This window comes from Melanerpes formicivorus, unplaced genomic scaffold (assembly GCF_026170545.1).
Source record: "Melanerpes formicivorus ecotype bairdi unplaced genomic scaffold, bMelFor1.0.p_v2 SCAF_75, whole genome shotgun sequence".
Lineage (NCBI taxonomy): Eukaryota > Metazoa > Chordata > Aves > Piciformes > Picidae > Melanerpes > Melanerpes formicivorus.
Genome location: NW_027142427.1, coordinates 3,275,715 through 3,293,046, shown reverse-complemented (window position 1 = coordinate 3,293,046; position 17,332 = coordinate 3,275,715). Strand labels below are relative to the sequence as shown.

At 48.4% G+C, this 17,332-nt stretch overlaps 1 protein-coding gene across 1 annotated transcript in view; it reads right to left on the bottom strand.

Moving 5' to 3' along the window:
* LOC137454015 (glutamate-rich protein 3-like) overlaps positions 1-17,332 on the bottom strand; it is a 39,925-nt gene that overhangs the window by 7,047 nt on the left and 15,546 nt on the right. Inside the window, exons 7-12 of the mRNA XM_068163842.1 lie at positions 13,055-13,183; positions 12,511-12,723; positions 10,820-10,948; positions 8,196-8,408; positions 7,906-8,086; positions 6,727-6,913 (exon numbers count right to left, since the gene is read on the bottom strand). Of these exons, the coding sequence (XP_068019943.1) occupies positions 6,727-6,913; positions 7,906-8,086; positions 8,196-8,408; positions 10,820-10,948; positions 12,511-12,723; positions 13,055-13,183 (1,052 nt within the window). The remainder of the gene's footprint in view (positions 1-6,726; positions 6,914-7,905; positions 8,087-8,195; positions 8,409-10,819; positions 10,949-12,510; positions 12,724-13,054; positions 13,184-17,332) is intronic.

The window sequence follows — 17,332 nt, the reverse complement described above, 5'->3', positions numbered from 1 at the left end:
TGGCTATGCTCAGACGTAGATGATTCAAAAGTCTAAGAAAAGCAGAAAATGAGAAAAATGTAAAACAGTTCGTTTCTTCGTCGACGAAGCAAAGAAAAAGGAAACAGGGAATCTCAGGGTCTCTTAGTTGACTCAGGGCTCTCAGGGTTCGTACACCGTAGATTCCTCGTTGATTCTTCCTCTGGACACGATGTAGCTGTACAACAGTCTGAAATTAACCACTTTCAGCTAAAGTTAAATTTCTTTGCGGAATACACTGAATTTCACCATTCTTTTGCGTTACCCAATAAGTGTGACCCGGACCTTCAGCTGAAACCACCCCTCGGACAGGTTTAGCCTCTCCTGAGGGTGAAAATACCCAAACAGTTTTACCTAACAGATTCTTTTCTGTAACAACAGGAACTCTATCACCTTCTACTTTCCGTAGCAAATCTGAATGTGCAGGTCCAGCTCGGTTCACTGAACCTCTACTATTTACCAGCCAGGTTGCTTGTGCTAAATGTTTTTCCCAGTTTTTCAAAGATCCACCCCCCATGGCTTTAGGAGTGGTCTTCAACAAACCGTTGTAGCGTTCAATCTTCCCTGAAGCTGGTGCATAGTAGGGAATATGGAATATCCACTCAATACCGTGCTCTTTTGCCCAGCTCTTTACAAGGTTGTTCTTGAAATGAGTTCCGTTGTCTGACTCAATCCTCTCTGGAGTTCCGTGTCTCCACAGGATCTGTCTCTCCAGACCGAGAATGGTGTTGCGTGCAGTTGCATGTGGAACTGGGTAAGTTTCCAACCATCCAGTGTTTGCCTCTACCATAGTAGAGAACATACCAGAACGAGAACATGGTAGAGTGATGTAGTCAATCTGCCAAGCTTCACCATACTTGTACTTGGACCATCTGTCACCATTCCACAAGGGCTTAAGTCGTTTTGCCTGCTTAATAGCAGCACAAATGTCACAGTCATGGATGACTTGTGGGATAGCATCCATGGAAATGTCTATGGATCTGTCACGAGCCCATTGGTATGTTGCATCTCTGCCTTGATGTCCTGACGAATCATGAGCCCACCGAGCTAAGAACATCTCACCTCGGTGCTTCCAGTCGAGATCAAGATTACAGTCCATGTCTACTTGAGAAACTCTTGCAGCTAGATCTGCCTGATGGTTGTGTTGCTGTTCCTCAGTAGCTTTGCTCTTAGGAATGTGAGCATCGATGTGTCTCACTTTCACTGGAATTCTCTCGATTCGATCAGCAATGTCCTGCCACAGGTCTGCTGCCCAAATGGGTTTTCCTTTCCTCTGCCAACCACTCTTCTTCCAGTTCTTTAGCCAACCCCATAGAGCACTGGCTACCATCCATGAGTCGGTGTAGAGATAAAGCTTTGGCCATCTCTCACGTTTAGCCACGTCGAGAGCTAGCTGGACAGCTTTTACCTCTGCGAACTGACTGGATTCTCCTTCTCCATCTTTCGCCTCTGCAACTCGGCGTGTTGGACTCCACACTGCAGACTTCCACCTTCGCTTGTTCCCAACAAGACGACAGGAACCGTCTGTGAACAAAGCATATTTCTTTTCATCATCAGAAAGGTCATTGTAAGGAGGAGCTTCCTCAGCACGAGTTACTTTCTCCTCTGGAGGTTTAGCACAGTTGATACCTTCAGGCCAACTTGAGATCACCTCCACTAGACCAGGCCTTTCAAGATTTCCCATTCGAGCTCTCTGTGTTATCAGAGCCATCCACTTAGACCATGTTGAGTCTGTGGCATGATGTGGTGTGGATCCTTTGCCTTTGAACATCCAATTCAAAACTGGTAATCTGGGAGCTAAGAGAAGTTGTGATTCAGTTCCAATCACCTCAGAAGATGCTTTTACTCCTTCATAGGCAGCTAAAATTTCTTTCTCTGTTTGAGTATAATTAGCCTCTGAACCTCTGTAACCTCGACTCCAGAAACAAAGAGGTCGTCCACGTGTCTCACCTGGAGCTTTTTGCCACAAGCACCAGGTTGGACCATTGTCACTTGCAGCCGTGTACAAAATGTTCTTAATGTCTGGACCATCTCGGACTGGTCCCAGACCCATTGCTTGAACTACCTCTTGCTTTATCTGGTCAAAGGCTGCTTGTTGTTCAGGTCCCCAGTGGAAATGGTTTCTCTTTCGAGTCACATCATACAGAGGTTTCACAATCTGACTGTATCCAGGAATGTGCAGTCTCCAAAATCCCGCTATCCCCAAGAAACGTAGGGTCTCTTGCTTGCTTGTGGGATTTGCCATGGTGGAGACTCTATTTACCACATCCACTGGAATGTGTCGGCGTCCATCTTGCCACCGCACTCCCAGAAACTGAATCTCTGTGGTAGGTCCTTTCACCTTGTCTCGCTTGATGGCAAAACCTGTGTTCAGAAGAATGTCAATGATTTTGTTACCTTTCTCGAAGACTTCCTCAGCAGTTTTGCCCCAGACGATGATATCATCGATGAACTAGATGTGTTCTGGAGCACCGCCTTTCTCCAGAGCATTGTGGATCACTGCATGACAGATGCTTGAGCTGTGGATCCAGCCCACTGGCAATCTGTTGAAAGTGTACTGGATTCCTCTCCAGGTGAAAGCAAACTGAGGCCTGCACTCCTCTGCTATGGGAATAGAGAAAAATGCATTAGCAATGTCTATGGTAGCATACCATTTGGCCTCTTTGGATTCCAGCTCATACTGAAGCTCCATCATGTCTGGTACTGCTGCACTCATAGGTGGTGTCACTTCATTTAGGGCTCGGTAGTCTACTGTCAGACGCCAGTCTTCATTCTGCTTCCGCACAGGCCACACTGGACTGTTGAAAGGTGAATGAGTTTTGCTGACGACTTTCTGACTTTCCAACTGACGAATCAGATTCTGAATGGGCAACAAAGAGTCACGGTTGGTTCTGTATTGTCTGTGATGCACAGTCTGAGAAGCAACCGGCAATTTAATGTCCTGTATCTTATGTTGTCCCACAACTGCAGATTCATCAGAAAGCTCAGATCTAGCAGACAGCTTCAACTTTTGTCCATCAATTTCTATAGAAGCTACTCCAAAAGCCCATTTGTAACCTCTAGGGTCTTTGAAACGCCCTCCTCTCAGAAAATCAATTCCCAAAATACAAGGTGCGTCAGGTCCGGTCACAACTGTATGCTTCCTCCATTGTTTACCAGTTAAACTTATATTAACCTCCACCTTACTTAACTCTTGAGATCCACCAGTGACTCCCAGAATAGTTATAGACTCTGATCCCTGATAATTTGATGGCATTATGGTGCACTGAGCTCCTGTGTCAACCAAGGCCCTGTACTTCCGAAATTGTGAAGTGCCAGGCCACTGGATGTACACATCCCAATAGATTCTGTTATCTCTGTTATCCCTCTCCTCCCCCTGGTGGGAGGCAGGGCGCCCCTAGTTATGGGGAACATGCGCACATGTGCATTGCACATAGTGTGCAGGGTTATAACTTTGCATGTTATAACTGGAGCCACTGTTGGAGCTACTAGGGTTGTTCTGGGGAACTGTGGAAGTAACAGCTACCCTTCTGGTATTGCTACCTCGGGTTCTGCCACTTTGCAATTCCCTCAGTCTCCTGAAAAGATTAGAAGTTGGTTGGCCATCCCAGCGGTTCATGTTCTCACCAAACTGATTACGCAGAGTTATCCAAATAGTTCTACGTCATTGCCTTGGTGGTCTGTTTTGGAATGACCTGTTTTGGAATGACCTCCTTGGAGGACGTGTATTCCTCACAGATGAAACTTGTATCCACCTGGAGGAAGAACTGAAATTATCCTTCTGTGCCAATTGGTATATGGAAACTTTCAGATCCTTCATGCAACACTCAATTTTTCCAGACAGAGTTTCAATGGCTGAAACCAAAGAAACACGTGTCATGCTATCCTCCAATTGTCTCATTTGATCACTGAATTGGCCAACTGTAGGAGAAGCTCCACCATAATTTCTTGACACAATTCTGCTTGCCAGAATGTTTGCATAATTAGAAGGAGCAAGTTTGATGATCTTTTTAGCAAGACCAATACCCACAGGAATGTCATCAGGATTCAGAGTTTCATGTTCACCATAGAGTAGCTCTCTAACAGCAAATTCTCTCAAGCACTTAATTCCCTCATCTATGGTAGTCCAGGGTTTAGGATTCCATGGGAGATCATCTCGGGAAGGATATCTCAGGGCAACCGCCATTAAAAGGCGTATCCACAGATTAACCTTACCGAGAGCCCTGCCTAGATGTCTAACTATTCCATTATCCCTCGAGAGAGTTCCTAACTGAGCTGCTGACTTGTCTCCAACTGTTAGAGCTGCAGCACCTGTATCATAACACCTACTAAGCCAAGCTAGAACTGGCTCCTTATCTGCCCTGGTGAAATCTTTACGGACATTTCGCAATTCCTCACGTGGTGACGAACACTCTAAAATATCATCTTCCTCTTCCTCTCCCTGAACTTTTTGTCCATATAATCCTGCTGTCATTTTCTCAAGGATCTCTTTAAGCTGAGAACCACCTTTGCCAGCTCCTTTCCTAATTTCATCTCTATCCTGCTTTGATCTCACTAGGTTAGCTAGATCTTTAAACCAAACCTTCTCTTCCTCCTCAGCAGGATTTCTTAGAGTAGAGGGCCCCTCACCAGGATCAGTCTCCAGCTCTTCTTCTCCATCTTTGGCCTTTCCACCTCTAGTCTTTAAAGCAGCCACCTTAACTGGAGCTGTGTTTGAATTTACAGCCACCTTAATGGAAGCTGACAGGTCCTGAGATAAATCAGCTGCTGGGGCAGTGACTTCCGGTCCCACCGAGGGAGTGGGCGGAAGTGACGTTGCTCCGTTAATGGCCGACAGAGAAGAAGGAGGAGGAGAAGGAGTAAGCTCCATGTTGATACCAGCCGCCGCCCTTGACAGCTTGCCAGAATCAGCAGCAAAGTCATTTAGAGCTGCTTTACCAATTAATTTTTAGTCCTCTTTTTAACTGACAGAAAGTCTCCACCTTCCTCATCACTAGATGACTCTGGGACTGATCCAGAGCCACGGCGTTTTCTTTTTGATCTAGTTTTAATAACAAAATACACCCTGGACACCGTTCTCACTCGCCGCAAAGAGACCAGCAGATACACGTTAATTATCACTGAGAGCAGGATTATACACATGAAATAAATCACCTTTGGATCCCAGGCATCACCTAAAGTTACTCTCTCCTCCGGTGGAATCTTAAAACCCTTTATCTCAATTGGGAGAGTGGTGGAGGTAACATTTCTGTATCTCACTGGCCAGAGGAAATCCACGCATTTTCCATACCATAGTCTAACTCTACACATAACCCACATATAAATTGTCCGTACCAAATATTTACCCAGGTAATCCAAACTCAAACCCAAACAATATCTGTAAACCAGAGCCCCAAAAATTGAAAAGAATAATCGCTCCACAAACCACAACACCTTCATGTTTGCTAATTCAGCTAGAAAACACTAAATCAATCAAGTAATAAATTAAACTAATTATCTGCCCCACGTTGGGTAAGCCAAGAAAAAAAAAAAAGTGTCGTGGGGTTGGAAGGGTAAGGTCCAAGAGCCTCCTCCCTCCCCCCTGTAATGTAAAGGGAAAGAAAATTGAAGGAAAAGAAAAAAAACTCACAGCTGAATTAGCAAAGCAGTGGAGCTGTATATTTACAAAGCAATGTAGGATATGCAGGGAAATATATACAAATTTACAATATTTACAATATATACAAAGATACACAATAAAGTAACACAGAAATGAGAGTTCCCCCCTCTGCTGATGGGGTTCCCCACCTCCGCTCTCCCCCTCTTCCCCAGAGCAGGTTAGAAGAAGAATGAGAAAGAGAAAAGGTTAGAAGCCGTTTTGTGTTAATTGGAAAGCAGTTAATACAGGCCTTTATCAGTTTTCAAGGCCAAAGCCTTGGCCGAAAGCCCAGGACAGAGAGCTGCTGCCCTACGGAGGAGCGGAAGCAAGACTGATAGAAAAGTGCTGGAATGCCCAGGATACCCTCCTGCACTCCCAGTTCAGAAGGTGCTTCCTCCCACTTTACCAATGAAATTAGTTTAGATCTTTCTTTTCGTTTATCAACTTCCGTCCACCATATTCCCTTTCTTAAGGGGACAGCGTCAACCGGTCACACTAAACAACCCCAGTTCTCTCAGCTGCTCCTCACCAGACCTGCTCTCCACCAGCTCTGCTGTGGGCCTGTGAAAGCCAAGCTCACTTGTGCACATTTCAAGAGGTGCTGAGAAACAGACCAGGTGCTACAGAGCTGGGCTTGCTTAGCCTGGAGAAGAAGAGGCTCAGGGGAGACCTTCTTGCCATCTACAACTCCCTGCAGGGAGGTTGTAGCCAGGTGGGGGTTGGTCTCTTCTCCCAGGCAACCAGCACCAGAACAAGAGGACACAGTCTCAAGCTGTGCAAGGGGAGGTTTAGGCTGGAGGTGAGGAAGAAATTCTTCCCAGCAAGAGAGACTGGCCACTGGAATGTGCTGTCCAGGGAGGTGGTGGAGTCCCCATCCCTGGAGGTGTTTAGGAAGAGCCTGGCTGAGGCACTTGGTGCCATGGTTGAGTTGATCAGATGGTGTTGGGTGAGAGGTTGGACTTAATGATCTCTGAGGTCTTTTCCAACCTGCTTAATCTGTAAAGATGAAAATAGGGGAAACTAGAGATAAAGTCTGTTACAAGTGGGCTGCTGAGTCCTTGTGACCATACCTGGAGCAAGGAGATGCTCCCTCCACGTGGAGAAACCCAAAGTATCCACGGCTGCCCCCCAGCCTGGAGCGCTTCTGCAGTTTGAACTCACAGCAGCAGCTCAGCCTGTCCACTTGCATCCCATTGAGAAAAAAGGTGAGGCTGAAGGGGAAGCCATGGTGCCTCCTGGAGGTGAACTGGAAGGCCTCTGTAGGTGCAGAAGTGAAAGGGTTCAGAGGAAAAGGTTCTGCTCGTTGCCATTGCTGTTATCTCCTCTGCATCACCACTGGAGAGCAGCCAGGCAGAAAGGGACCTGGGGGGCCTGGGTGAGAGCAGGCTGAACAGGAGCCAGCAGGGTGCCCAGCTGGCCAAGAAGGCCAAGGCCATCCTGGCCTGCAGCACGAAGAGTGTGGCCAGCAGGAGCAGGGAAGTCATTCTGCCCTGTGCTCAGCACTGCTTAGGCCACACCTTGAGTCCTGTGTCCTTCCCAAGCCCTCAGTATCAAGCTGCAAGCAGGTAACACAGGCTCAGTTTGGCCACTCACCGCCACAGCAGAACAGGGACCAGAGCATTTGGCTAAATCCCTTCTCTGAATCCTTTCTGCCATAGTCTGCAGAAGTCATTGTAGCCTCACTTCACCCATGGGACAGTAGGGGCAGCTTGAGTGTGGAAGCAGATTCGACAAAACCCCTGGATGAGCACATCTTGGTGAGAGGCCTCAAGCACAAGCCCTGTGAGGGGAGAGGCTGAGGGAGCTGGGCTTGCTTAGCCTGGAGAGGAGGAGGCTCAGGGGAGACCTTCTTGCTCTCCCCACCTCCCTGAAGGGAGGTTGTGGCCAGGAGGGGCTTGGTCTCTTCTCCCAGGCAAGCAGCACCAGAACAAGAGGACACAGTCTCAAGCTGTGCCAGGGGAGGTTTAGGCTGGAGGCGAGGAAGAAATTCTTCCCAGAGAGAGTTGTTAGCCATTGGGATGTGCTGCCCAGGGAGGTGGTGGAGTCCCCATCCCTGGAGGCGTTCAAGAGGGGATTGGATGTGGCACTTGGTCATGAGGTCTGGGCTGACAGCTTGGACTTGAGGATCTTTGAGGTCTTTTCCAACCTTCTTGTTGAAGTCATTTCACTGCCACAGCACTGGTTTAGCCCCCAAAAAACCAAGAGATAAAGAAAGATGCTGCCAGGATGAACTTTCTGACCACCCTTACCTTTCTCCAGTAGCATGCCTCTGTACACACAAAGGTTTCTTCCTCCACAGTGCTGCTGATAGACTTTGATCTCATCCCTGTGCTGGGTGTCAGGGTGAGCCAAGTGCAGCTTCTTCCCTAGGAAGACCATGGTGACAAGCACATTGGTGTATACTGAGGGCCTGTGGAGTCCTCCAGAGCTCTGCAGCAGGAAACACACAGAAAGTGCATGCAGCTTGCAGCTGGACACAAAGACCAGGGCTGTGCACACAGAATACAGAATTAAGCAGCAGCAGGCAGACAGAGCTCACCTTTGTGGAAAGCTGCCCATCTGGGGCTGTGATGGGACGGACCTGCCTCCATCTGGGCATCCCATGCCTCACTGCAGCTGCACTTCTGTGCTCCTTCGGCCCGGGGGGATGTGGCACTGGCATCAGAGAGTCACCACCCAGAGGGAGGTGAGGCAGGCATCTACCAGTCCCAATCTCCTTTGCCTTCACAGCTCTCACCCCAATCCTCTCCCCCTGCACAAAGAGTGTAACAGTTTCAAGAGGCTTGGCAAAACCAGCTCCCAAGCACTTTGACCTAAGCACCCTCTGGCTGCTGCTCACACTGAGGAACACACACAGGCTTCTAGAACAAGTCTGAGCAGCCATCACATTCTTGGAGCAAGGGAGGTGATCAGCACCACACAGAGCCAATGCCCAGGAAAAGGGAACAATTCATGCAGGCTCTGCCAGCCAGGGGCAGCAGGTCAAGGTCCATTCCAAAATCCTCCAGGCCCACAGAACTCCCAGCAAAGGGCCAAGGGCATCCTGCTCCTCTAGAAGAGAAGTCCAAACCTCACCTCAAAGTAACTGTCTACTGATCAAGGCCATCTGTGGCTACCCCAGAAAGCTCTTGCTCTATGAACCTGCTACTGTGGCTTAGTAGGAGGAATGGTAAAAATAACCAATGAGTTAAATGAAGTAAGGCAATCCCTGTTTTGAGCAGGCTTTTGGTTTGCTCCTTGGTATCTGCAGATGAAAACTTTCAGACTGTGCAAAGCTATTCTGAGCTGTTGGCAGGGACTGGGTGGCTGCCTCCCTCTCCACACTGCTGAAAATCTTCCTAGAGGGAGAGAATTTTGCATGCAGAGGAATTTTGTGCTACAAAAGGCAGGTCCCCCCATTTTTCCTGCTTGTGACCAAGAGCTGGGTGGTAGACCAAGGAGGCAATGTCTTGAAAACTACAGGGAGGTTAAAAAGGAGACTCAAAGCTGATGACTGTGCAGAAGGTGTTGCTTGCAGGGAGCAGCTCTGAGAGCTACAGCACTCAAGCAGTGCTCCAAAGCTGTCCCTAACATTTTATTTGCAGAACAAAGCATGGCCTCACCCCAGTGCTCAAAGGCTCCCCATGCTCACGTGCATGGCACTTCTGGTTAGAGCTGGAAGTCTTTGGTGCAGACCCTGCCACTACACAGCTGTGATGTGGCAGGTTGCAAAGGTGGTGCTGGCTCTTTCCTGCAGATGTGTTTGGTTGCCAGGAAGCCTACAAAAGGAAAAAGCTACAGAAACCCAGTGTGCAGCTTCCAGAGCAGAGCAGCAGCACAAAACAAAAGCCAAGAGCAACTGATCAAGATGCTGGGAGTGATGAGTGAGTCTCAGGTACCCTCAGGAAATGACATGTTGCAGTCTGCCTCCAAAGAGCCAGATCCCTTCAGGCATCTCTGAGCATCCAAAAACTGGAGCACTGAAAATGACTCTTGGCCATAAATACAGCTTTTATTGTTGTGTCTTTACAGGGCAATCTTGAAGCAAATGTCATAGAACCATAGAATTGGCTTGGCAGACAGCGAAGAGGCTCCTAAGCAGAGCTCCAAAGCCTTCTGGGATGACCTTGAGTCTTACTGCAGCCCTGCAGCTCTTTTCTGCAAGACCTCCATGGCTTTCAGAATTCTACTGCACAGGTAAACTTGCCTAAAGCCACAGTTTACACTGACAATACTCAAGATACTGGCACCAGCCTGGCCTGGGGAGACAAGGGAGAAAAGGGACAGAGGTTAGAAAGATTTGTCACAGAGCAACACTTTTTTTCGCCCCCCTAGGTTCTGATGTGCCATTCCTGCAACATCAGCTTCTCAAGATTTCTCTTCAGGGACACAATCCTGCAGACAGGAAACAACCAGAGGACCTGAAGGGCGACAGGCAACACAAACCAAAACCAGAGGACTTGAAGGGTGAGGCCCTAATCATAGACTGACAGAATGGGTTGGGTTGGAAGGGACCTCCAGAGATCCCCGAGTCCAACACCCCTGGCACATTGGGATCACCTAGGGCAGGCTGCACAGGAAGGCATCCAGGTGGGTTTGGAAAGTTCCCAGAGAAGGAGACTTACAACCTCCCTGGGCAGCCTGTTCCAGTGCTCCATCACCCTGACAAGAAGTGTCTCCCTGCATTGAGGTGGAACATCCTGTGCTCTAGCTTGTACCCACTCTTCCTTGTCCCCATCACTGGGCACCACCAAAGAGACTGGCACCTTCATGACACTCACCCTTCAGCTCTTTATAGATGTTGGTAAGATCATCTGCTTCCAATCCCCCTGCCATGGGCATGCACACCTTCCACTAAACCAGCTCACCCAACCCCCATCCAAGCTGGCCTTGAACACCTCCAGGCAGGAGGCCTCCACGACCTCCCTGGGCGATTGCCTGTTGAGTGTCTCACCACTCTCACTGGAAAGAATTTCTTCCTGGTCTCCAGTCTAACTCTCCCTCTTCCAGCTCAAAGCCATTGCCCCTCAGCCTGTCACTGAAAGCCTTTGTGAAAAATCCCTCCTCAAGCTATCTTGTAGGCTCCTCAGAGTTCTTCAGTCAGTGCTGCAGGCCAAGCAGCACCTGCACACCTTCAGCTCTGTGTGCTTCACTGCAGCACATGAAGGCTGTGGTGAGACTCACCAGGTGTGACTGAGCAGCAGGCTCTCCAGGCACGGAAAGATGAAGACCATGGTGATTTCTTGCACAACTGGGTGGATGTGGCATGTAGACAGGGAAGCCACCTCCCACAAGCTTTCTGAAGTGTTCCATCTGAAAGAGCATAAATTATGTCTCTGTGAGGTGCTAGGTCCTCTAACAGCAACATCTGAGCTTGCCTACTGTCTGCCCTTCACTGGATGGACCTCATGGAACAGCTGGTTAAGGAAGGAGAAGACATCATGGCAGGCTGCTAATCAAATAAGAATTGAGCTGTCCTGGTTTGAAGCCAGGCTGATCTTCTCTTGTTCCTGAGAGGGGCAAAAGGATGACACTCACACAAATGGATTGCAAAAGTGATGGCAAGTTTAAATGGGAAAGCAGCAAGTGTTTTGCAGAAGCTACAAAGCATAGGGACAAAAGAACCCCAAAGACTGGAATAGAATAGAATAGGAATAGGAATAGCATAGAATAGGATAGACCAGACCAGAATAGGATAGAATTGAATAGACCAGACCAGGCCAGACCAGCTTAGAAAAGACCTTTGAGATCATTGAGTCCAACCTCTCACCCAACACCATCAAATCAACTCAGCCATTTCACCAAGTGCCTCAGCCAGGCTCTTCTTAAACACCTCCAGGGATGGGGACTCCACCACCTCCCGGGGCAGCACATTCCAATGGCCAATCTCTCTTGCTGGGAAGGAATTCTTCCTGACATCCAGCCTAAACCTCCCCTGGCACAGCTTGTTCAGCCTACTATCAAGCAGTACCCCCAGGTCCCTTTCCACCCGGCTGCTCTCCAGCCACTCTGACCCCAGCCTGTAGATGCATGGGGCTCTTGTGACCAATGTGTAGAACCTGGCGCTCAGCTGTGTTCAATCTCATTGGGCTCTGCCCATCTGTCCAGCCTGTCCAGGTCCCTCTGCAGAGGGATCCTGTCTTTGAAGGCAGCCATCGAGCTGCCCACACTGCAAAGTAGTTTGCAATGTGCAGAAGGGCAGAAAAATGCTTTGAGCTGAAAATCCATTGCATAGAATTGCCCAAAATTGCAGGGGCCATGTGTAATGGCTCTTATCATCCTGCTTTCCTGTAACTTCCTTCACAGGAGTCCAAACTGGCTGCAGATAGGGCATGAGAGATAAGACTTTTCATACACTGGAGGCATTTCATGTAGCCCTCTGAACTCCTGCTAGATAGGCTCAGAGGGAAGGCTTTACTCTAAGACTTGCTATGGGGCTCTTTCTACAAGCAACCTTTTTTCTCCACCACTAAAGGTTTCCCTAGAGGTAGCTGGGTGGCAGTTACTGGTTTGAATAGTTGTACATTTTCCTTCTTTCAAAAATTCCATCTTTATGCAAACCAGGTCTACACATCCTTCAGCAGCACACCAAGGTAGCAGCATGGGGAGGTTTAGGCTGCATGTTAGAAGAAACTTCTTCACTGAAAGGGTTCTCAAAACACTGCAACAGGCTCTCCAGGGAAGTGTTTGAATGCCCATCCCTGGAGGCGTTTCAAAGGGGCACAGAAGTGGTGCTGAGGGACATGGATTTAGCACCAGCCTTGGCACAATTAGAGTATGGTTGGGCTGGATGATCTCAAAGGTCTTTTGCAACCCAAATGATTCTGTGACTCACTCCATGATTCCACAGACAGCAGCAGGCAGAGAGAGCTCACCTTTGTGGAAAGCTGCCCATCTGGGGCTGTGATGGGACGGACCTGCCTCCATCTGGGCATCCCATGTCTCACTGCAGCTGCACTTTTGGGCTCTTTTGGCCCGGGAGGATGTGGCACTGGCATTACGGAGTCACCACCCAGAGGGAGGTGAGACAGGCATCTACCAGTCCCAATCTCCTTTGCCTTCACAGCTCTCACCCCAATCCTCTCCCCCTGCAAAAAGAGGGTAACAGGTTCAAGAGGCTTGGCAAAACCAGCACCCAAGCACTTTGACCTAAGCACCCTCTGGCTGCTGCGCACACTGAGGAACACACACAGGCTTCTAGAACAAGTCTGAGCAGCCATCATATTCTTGGAGCAAGGGAGGTGATCAGCACCACACAGAGCCAATGCCCAGCAAAAGGGAACAATTCATGCAGGCTCTGCCAGCCAGGGGCAGCAGGTCAAGGTCCATTCCAAAGTCCTCCAGTCCCATGGAACTCCCAGCAAAGGGCCAGCTCTGTGTGCTCATACTGCAGCATTTGGAGCCTGTGCTGAGACTCACCAGGTGAGACTGACCAGCAGGCTCTCCAGTCACTGAAAGTTGGAGACCATGGCGATTTCTTGGGCAGTGGGGTGGATGTGGCATGTAGGCAGGGGTGCCACCTCCCACGAGCTTTCTGGAGTGTTCCATCTGAAAGAGCATAAATTATGTCTCTGTGAGGTGCTAGGTCCTCTAACAGCAACATCTGAGCCTGCCTCCTGTCTGCCCTTCACTGGATGGACCTCATGGAACAGCTGGTTAAGGAAGGAGAAGACATCATGGCAGGCTCCTGCATAAGAAATAGGCCAGGCTGATCCTGTCTTGCCCCCTGAGAGGGGCAAAAGGATGACACTCACACAAATGGATTGCAAAAGTGATGGGAAGTTTAAGTGGAAAAGCAGCAAGTGTTTAGAAGATACAAAGCACAGTGAGAAAAGAATCCCAAGGAAGGATAGGGATAGAAGGGGGAAAAGGCGGGAAAAGGGGGGAAAGAAAAAATTACCCAGGTTGGAAAAGACCTCTGAGATCATCAAGTGCAACCTATCAGCCAGCACCATCTAAAAGCATACAGAGTCCCCTCCAGCACACCCAACAGTCTCCCAACACTTCCCTTTTCCCCACCTGAGGGGGTACCCAAAACCCCCAGGGCTCTTCCTTCCCCCACTGCTAGGCAAGCCTCAGGCTGGCCAGGTCTGAGACTGCCCTTCTGTCGTAGGGTTGGAAGGGTAAGACCCAAAAGCCTCCTCCCTCCCCCCTGCAAAGTAAAGGGAAAGAAAATTGAAGGGAAAGGAAAAAAAACTCACAGCTGAATTAGCAAAGCAGTGGAACTGTATATTTACAAAGCAATGCAGGGGAATATATACAAATTTACAATATATACAAAGATATACAACAAAGTAACACAGAAATGAGAGTTCCCCCCTCTGCTGAGGGGGTTCCCCACCTCCGCTCTCCCCCTCTCTCCCCCTTTTCCCCAGAGTGGGTTAGAAAGGGAGAGAAAGAGAAAAAAAAAGTTAGAAGCAGTTTGTGTTAATTGGAAAGCAGTTAATACAGGCCTTGGTAGCTTATCGGTTTCAAGACCAAAGCCTTGGCCGAAAGCCCGGGACAGAGAGCTGCTGCCCTGCGGAGGAGCGGAAGCAAGACTGATAGAAAAGTGCTGGAATGCCCAGGATACCCTCCTGCACTCCCAGTTCAGAAGGTGCTTCCTCCCACTTTACCAATGAAATTAGTTTAGATCCTTCTTTTTGTTTAACAACTTACATCCACCATATTCCCTTTCTTAAGGGGACAGCATCAACCGGTCACAGTCCACCCCTTCTAAACAATTTCATTGGCTGTTCACACTGTCCATCCAATCCAAGATGATATTTACAGTTCGTAAGTAAAGTTCCTAGTCCATTCCGGCTATGCTCAGACGTAGATGATTCAAAAGTCCAAGAAAATCAGAAAATGAGAAAAATGTAAAACAGTTCGTTTCTTCGTCGACGAAGCAAAGAAAAAGGAAACAGGGAATCTCAGGGTCTCTTAGTTGACTCAGGGCTCTCAGGGATCTCAGGGTTCGTACACCGTAGATTCCTCGTTGATTCTTCCTCTGGACGCGATGTAGCTGTACAACAGTCTGAAATTAACCACTTTCAGCTAAAGTTAAATTTCTTTGCGGAATACACTGAATTTCACCATTCTCTTGCATTACCCAATAAGTGTGACCCGGACCTTCAGCTGAAACCACCCCTCGGACAGGTTTAGCCTCTCCTGAGGGTGAAAATACCCCAACAGTTTTACCTAACAGATTCTTTTCTGTAACAACAGGAACTCTATCACCTTCTACTTTCCGTAGCAAATCTGAATGTGCAGGTCCAGCTCGGTTCACTGAACCTCTACTATTTACCAGCCAGGTTGCTTGTGCTAAATGTTTTTCCCAGTTTTTCAAAGATCCACCCCCCATGGCTTTAGGAGTGGTCTTCAACAAACCGTTGTAGCGTTCAATCTTCCCTGAAGCTGGTGCATAGTAGGGAATATGGAATATCCACTCAATACCGTGCTCTTTTGCCCAGTTCTTTACAAGGTTGTTCTTGAAATGAGTTCCGTTGTCTGACTCAATCCTCTCTGGCGTTCCGTGTCTCCACAGGATCTGTCTCTCCAGACCGAGAATGGTGTTGCGTGCAGTTGCATGTGGAACTGGGTAAGTTTCCAACCATCCAGTGTTTGCCTCTACCATAGTAGAGAACATACCAGAACGAGAACATGGTAGAGCGATGTAGTCAATCTGCCAAGCTTCACCATACTTGTACTTGGACCATCTGTCACCATTCCACAAGGGCTTAAGTCGTTTTGCCTGCTTAATAGCAGCACAAATGTCACAGTCATGGATGACTTGTGGGATAGCATCCATGGAAATGTCTATGGATCTGTCACGAGCCCATTGGTATGTTGCATCTCTGCCTTGATGTCCTGACGAATCATGAGCCCACCGAGCTAAGAATATCTCACCTCGGTGCTTCCAGTCGAGATCAAGATTACAGTCCATGTCTACTTGAGAAACTCTTGCAGCTAGATCTGCCTGATGATTGTGTTGCTGTTCCTCAGTAGCTTTGCTCTTAGGAATGTGAGCATCGATGTATCTCATTTTCACTGGAATTCTCTCAATTCAATCAGCAATGTCCTGCCACAGGTCTGCTGCCCAAATGGGTTTTCCTTTCCTCTGCCAACCACTCTTCTTCCAGTTCTTTAGCCAACCCCATAGAGCACTGGCTACCATCCATGAGTCGGTGTAGAGATAAAGCTTTGGCCATCTCTCACGTTCAGCCACGTCGAGAGCTAGCTGGACAGCTTTTACCTCTGCGAACTGACTGGATTCTCCTTCTCCATCTTTCGCCTCTGCAACTCGGCGTGTTGGACTCCACACTGCAGACTTCCACCTTCGCTTGTTCCCAACAAGACGACAGGAACCGTCTGTGAACAAAGCGTATTTCTTTTCATCATCAGAAAGATCATTATAAGGAGGAGCTTCCTCAGCACGAGTTACTTTCTCCTCTGGAGGTTTAGCACAGTTGATACCTTCAGGCCAACTTGAGATCACCTCCACTAGACCAGGCCTTTCAAGATTTCCCATTCGAGCTCTCTGTGTTATCAGAGCCATTCACTTAGACCATGTTGAGTCTGTGGCATGATATGGTATGGAGCCTTTGCCTTTGAACATCCAATTCAAAACTGGTAATCTGGGAGCTAAGAGAAGTTGTGATTCAGTTCCAATCACCTCAGAAGATGCTTTTACTCCTTCATAGGCAGCTAAGATTTCTTTCTCTGTTGGAGTATAATTAGCCTCTGAACCTCTGTAACCTCGACTCCAGAAACCAAGAGGTCGTCCACGTGTCTCACCTGGAGCTTTTTGCCACAAGCACCAGGTTGGACCATTGTCACTTGCAGCCGTGTACAAAATGTTCTTAATGTCTGGACCATCTCGGACTGGTCCCAGACCCATTGCTTGAACTACCTCTTGCTTTATCTGGTCAAAGGCTGCTTGTTGTTCAGGTCCCCAGTGGAAATGGTTTCTCTTTCGAGTCACATCATACAAACGTTTCACAATCTGACTGTATCCAGGAATATGCAGTCTCCAAAATCCCGCTATCCCCAAGAAACGTAGGGTCTCTTGCTTGCTTGTGGGATTTGCCATGGTGGAGACTCTATTTACCACATCCACTGGAATGTGTCGGCGTCCATCCTGCCACTGCACTCCCAGAAACCGAATTTCTGTGGTAGGTCCTTTCACCTTGTCTCGCTTGATGGCAAAACCTGCATTCAGAAGAATGTCAATGATTTTGTTACCTTTCTCGAAGACTTCCTCAGCAGTTTTACCCCAGACGATAATATCATCGATGAACTAGATGTGTTCTGGAGCACCGCCTTCCTCCAGAGCATTGTGGATCACTGCATGACAGATGCTTGAGCTGTGGATCCAGCCCATTGGCAATCTGTTGAAAGTGTACTGGATTCCTCTCCAGGTGAAAGCAAACTGAGACCTGCATTCCTCTGCTATGGGAATAGAGAAAAATGCATTAGCAATGTCTATGGTAGCATACCATTTGGCCTCTTTGGATTCCAGCTCATACTGAAGCTCCATCATGTCTGGTACTGCTGCACTCATAGGTGGTGTCACTTCATTTAGGGCTCGGTAGTCTACTGTCAGACGCCAGTCTCCATTCTGCTTCCGCACAGGCCACACTGGACTGTTGAAAGGTGAATGTGTTTTGCTGACGACTTTCTGACTCTCCAACTGACGAATCAGATTCTGAATGGGCA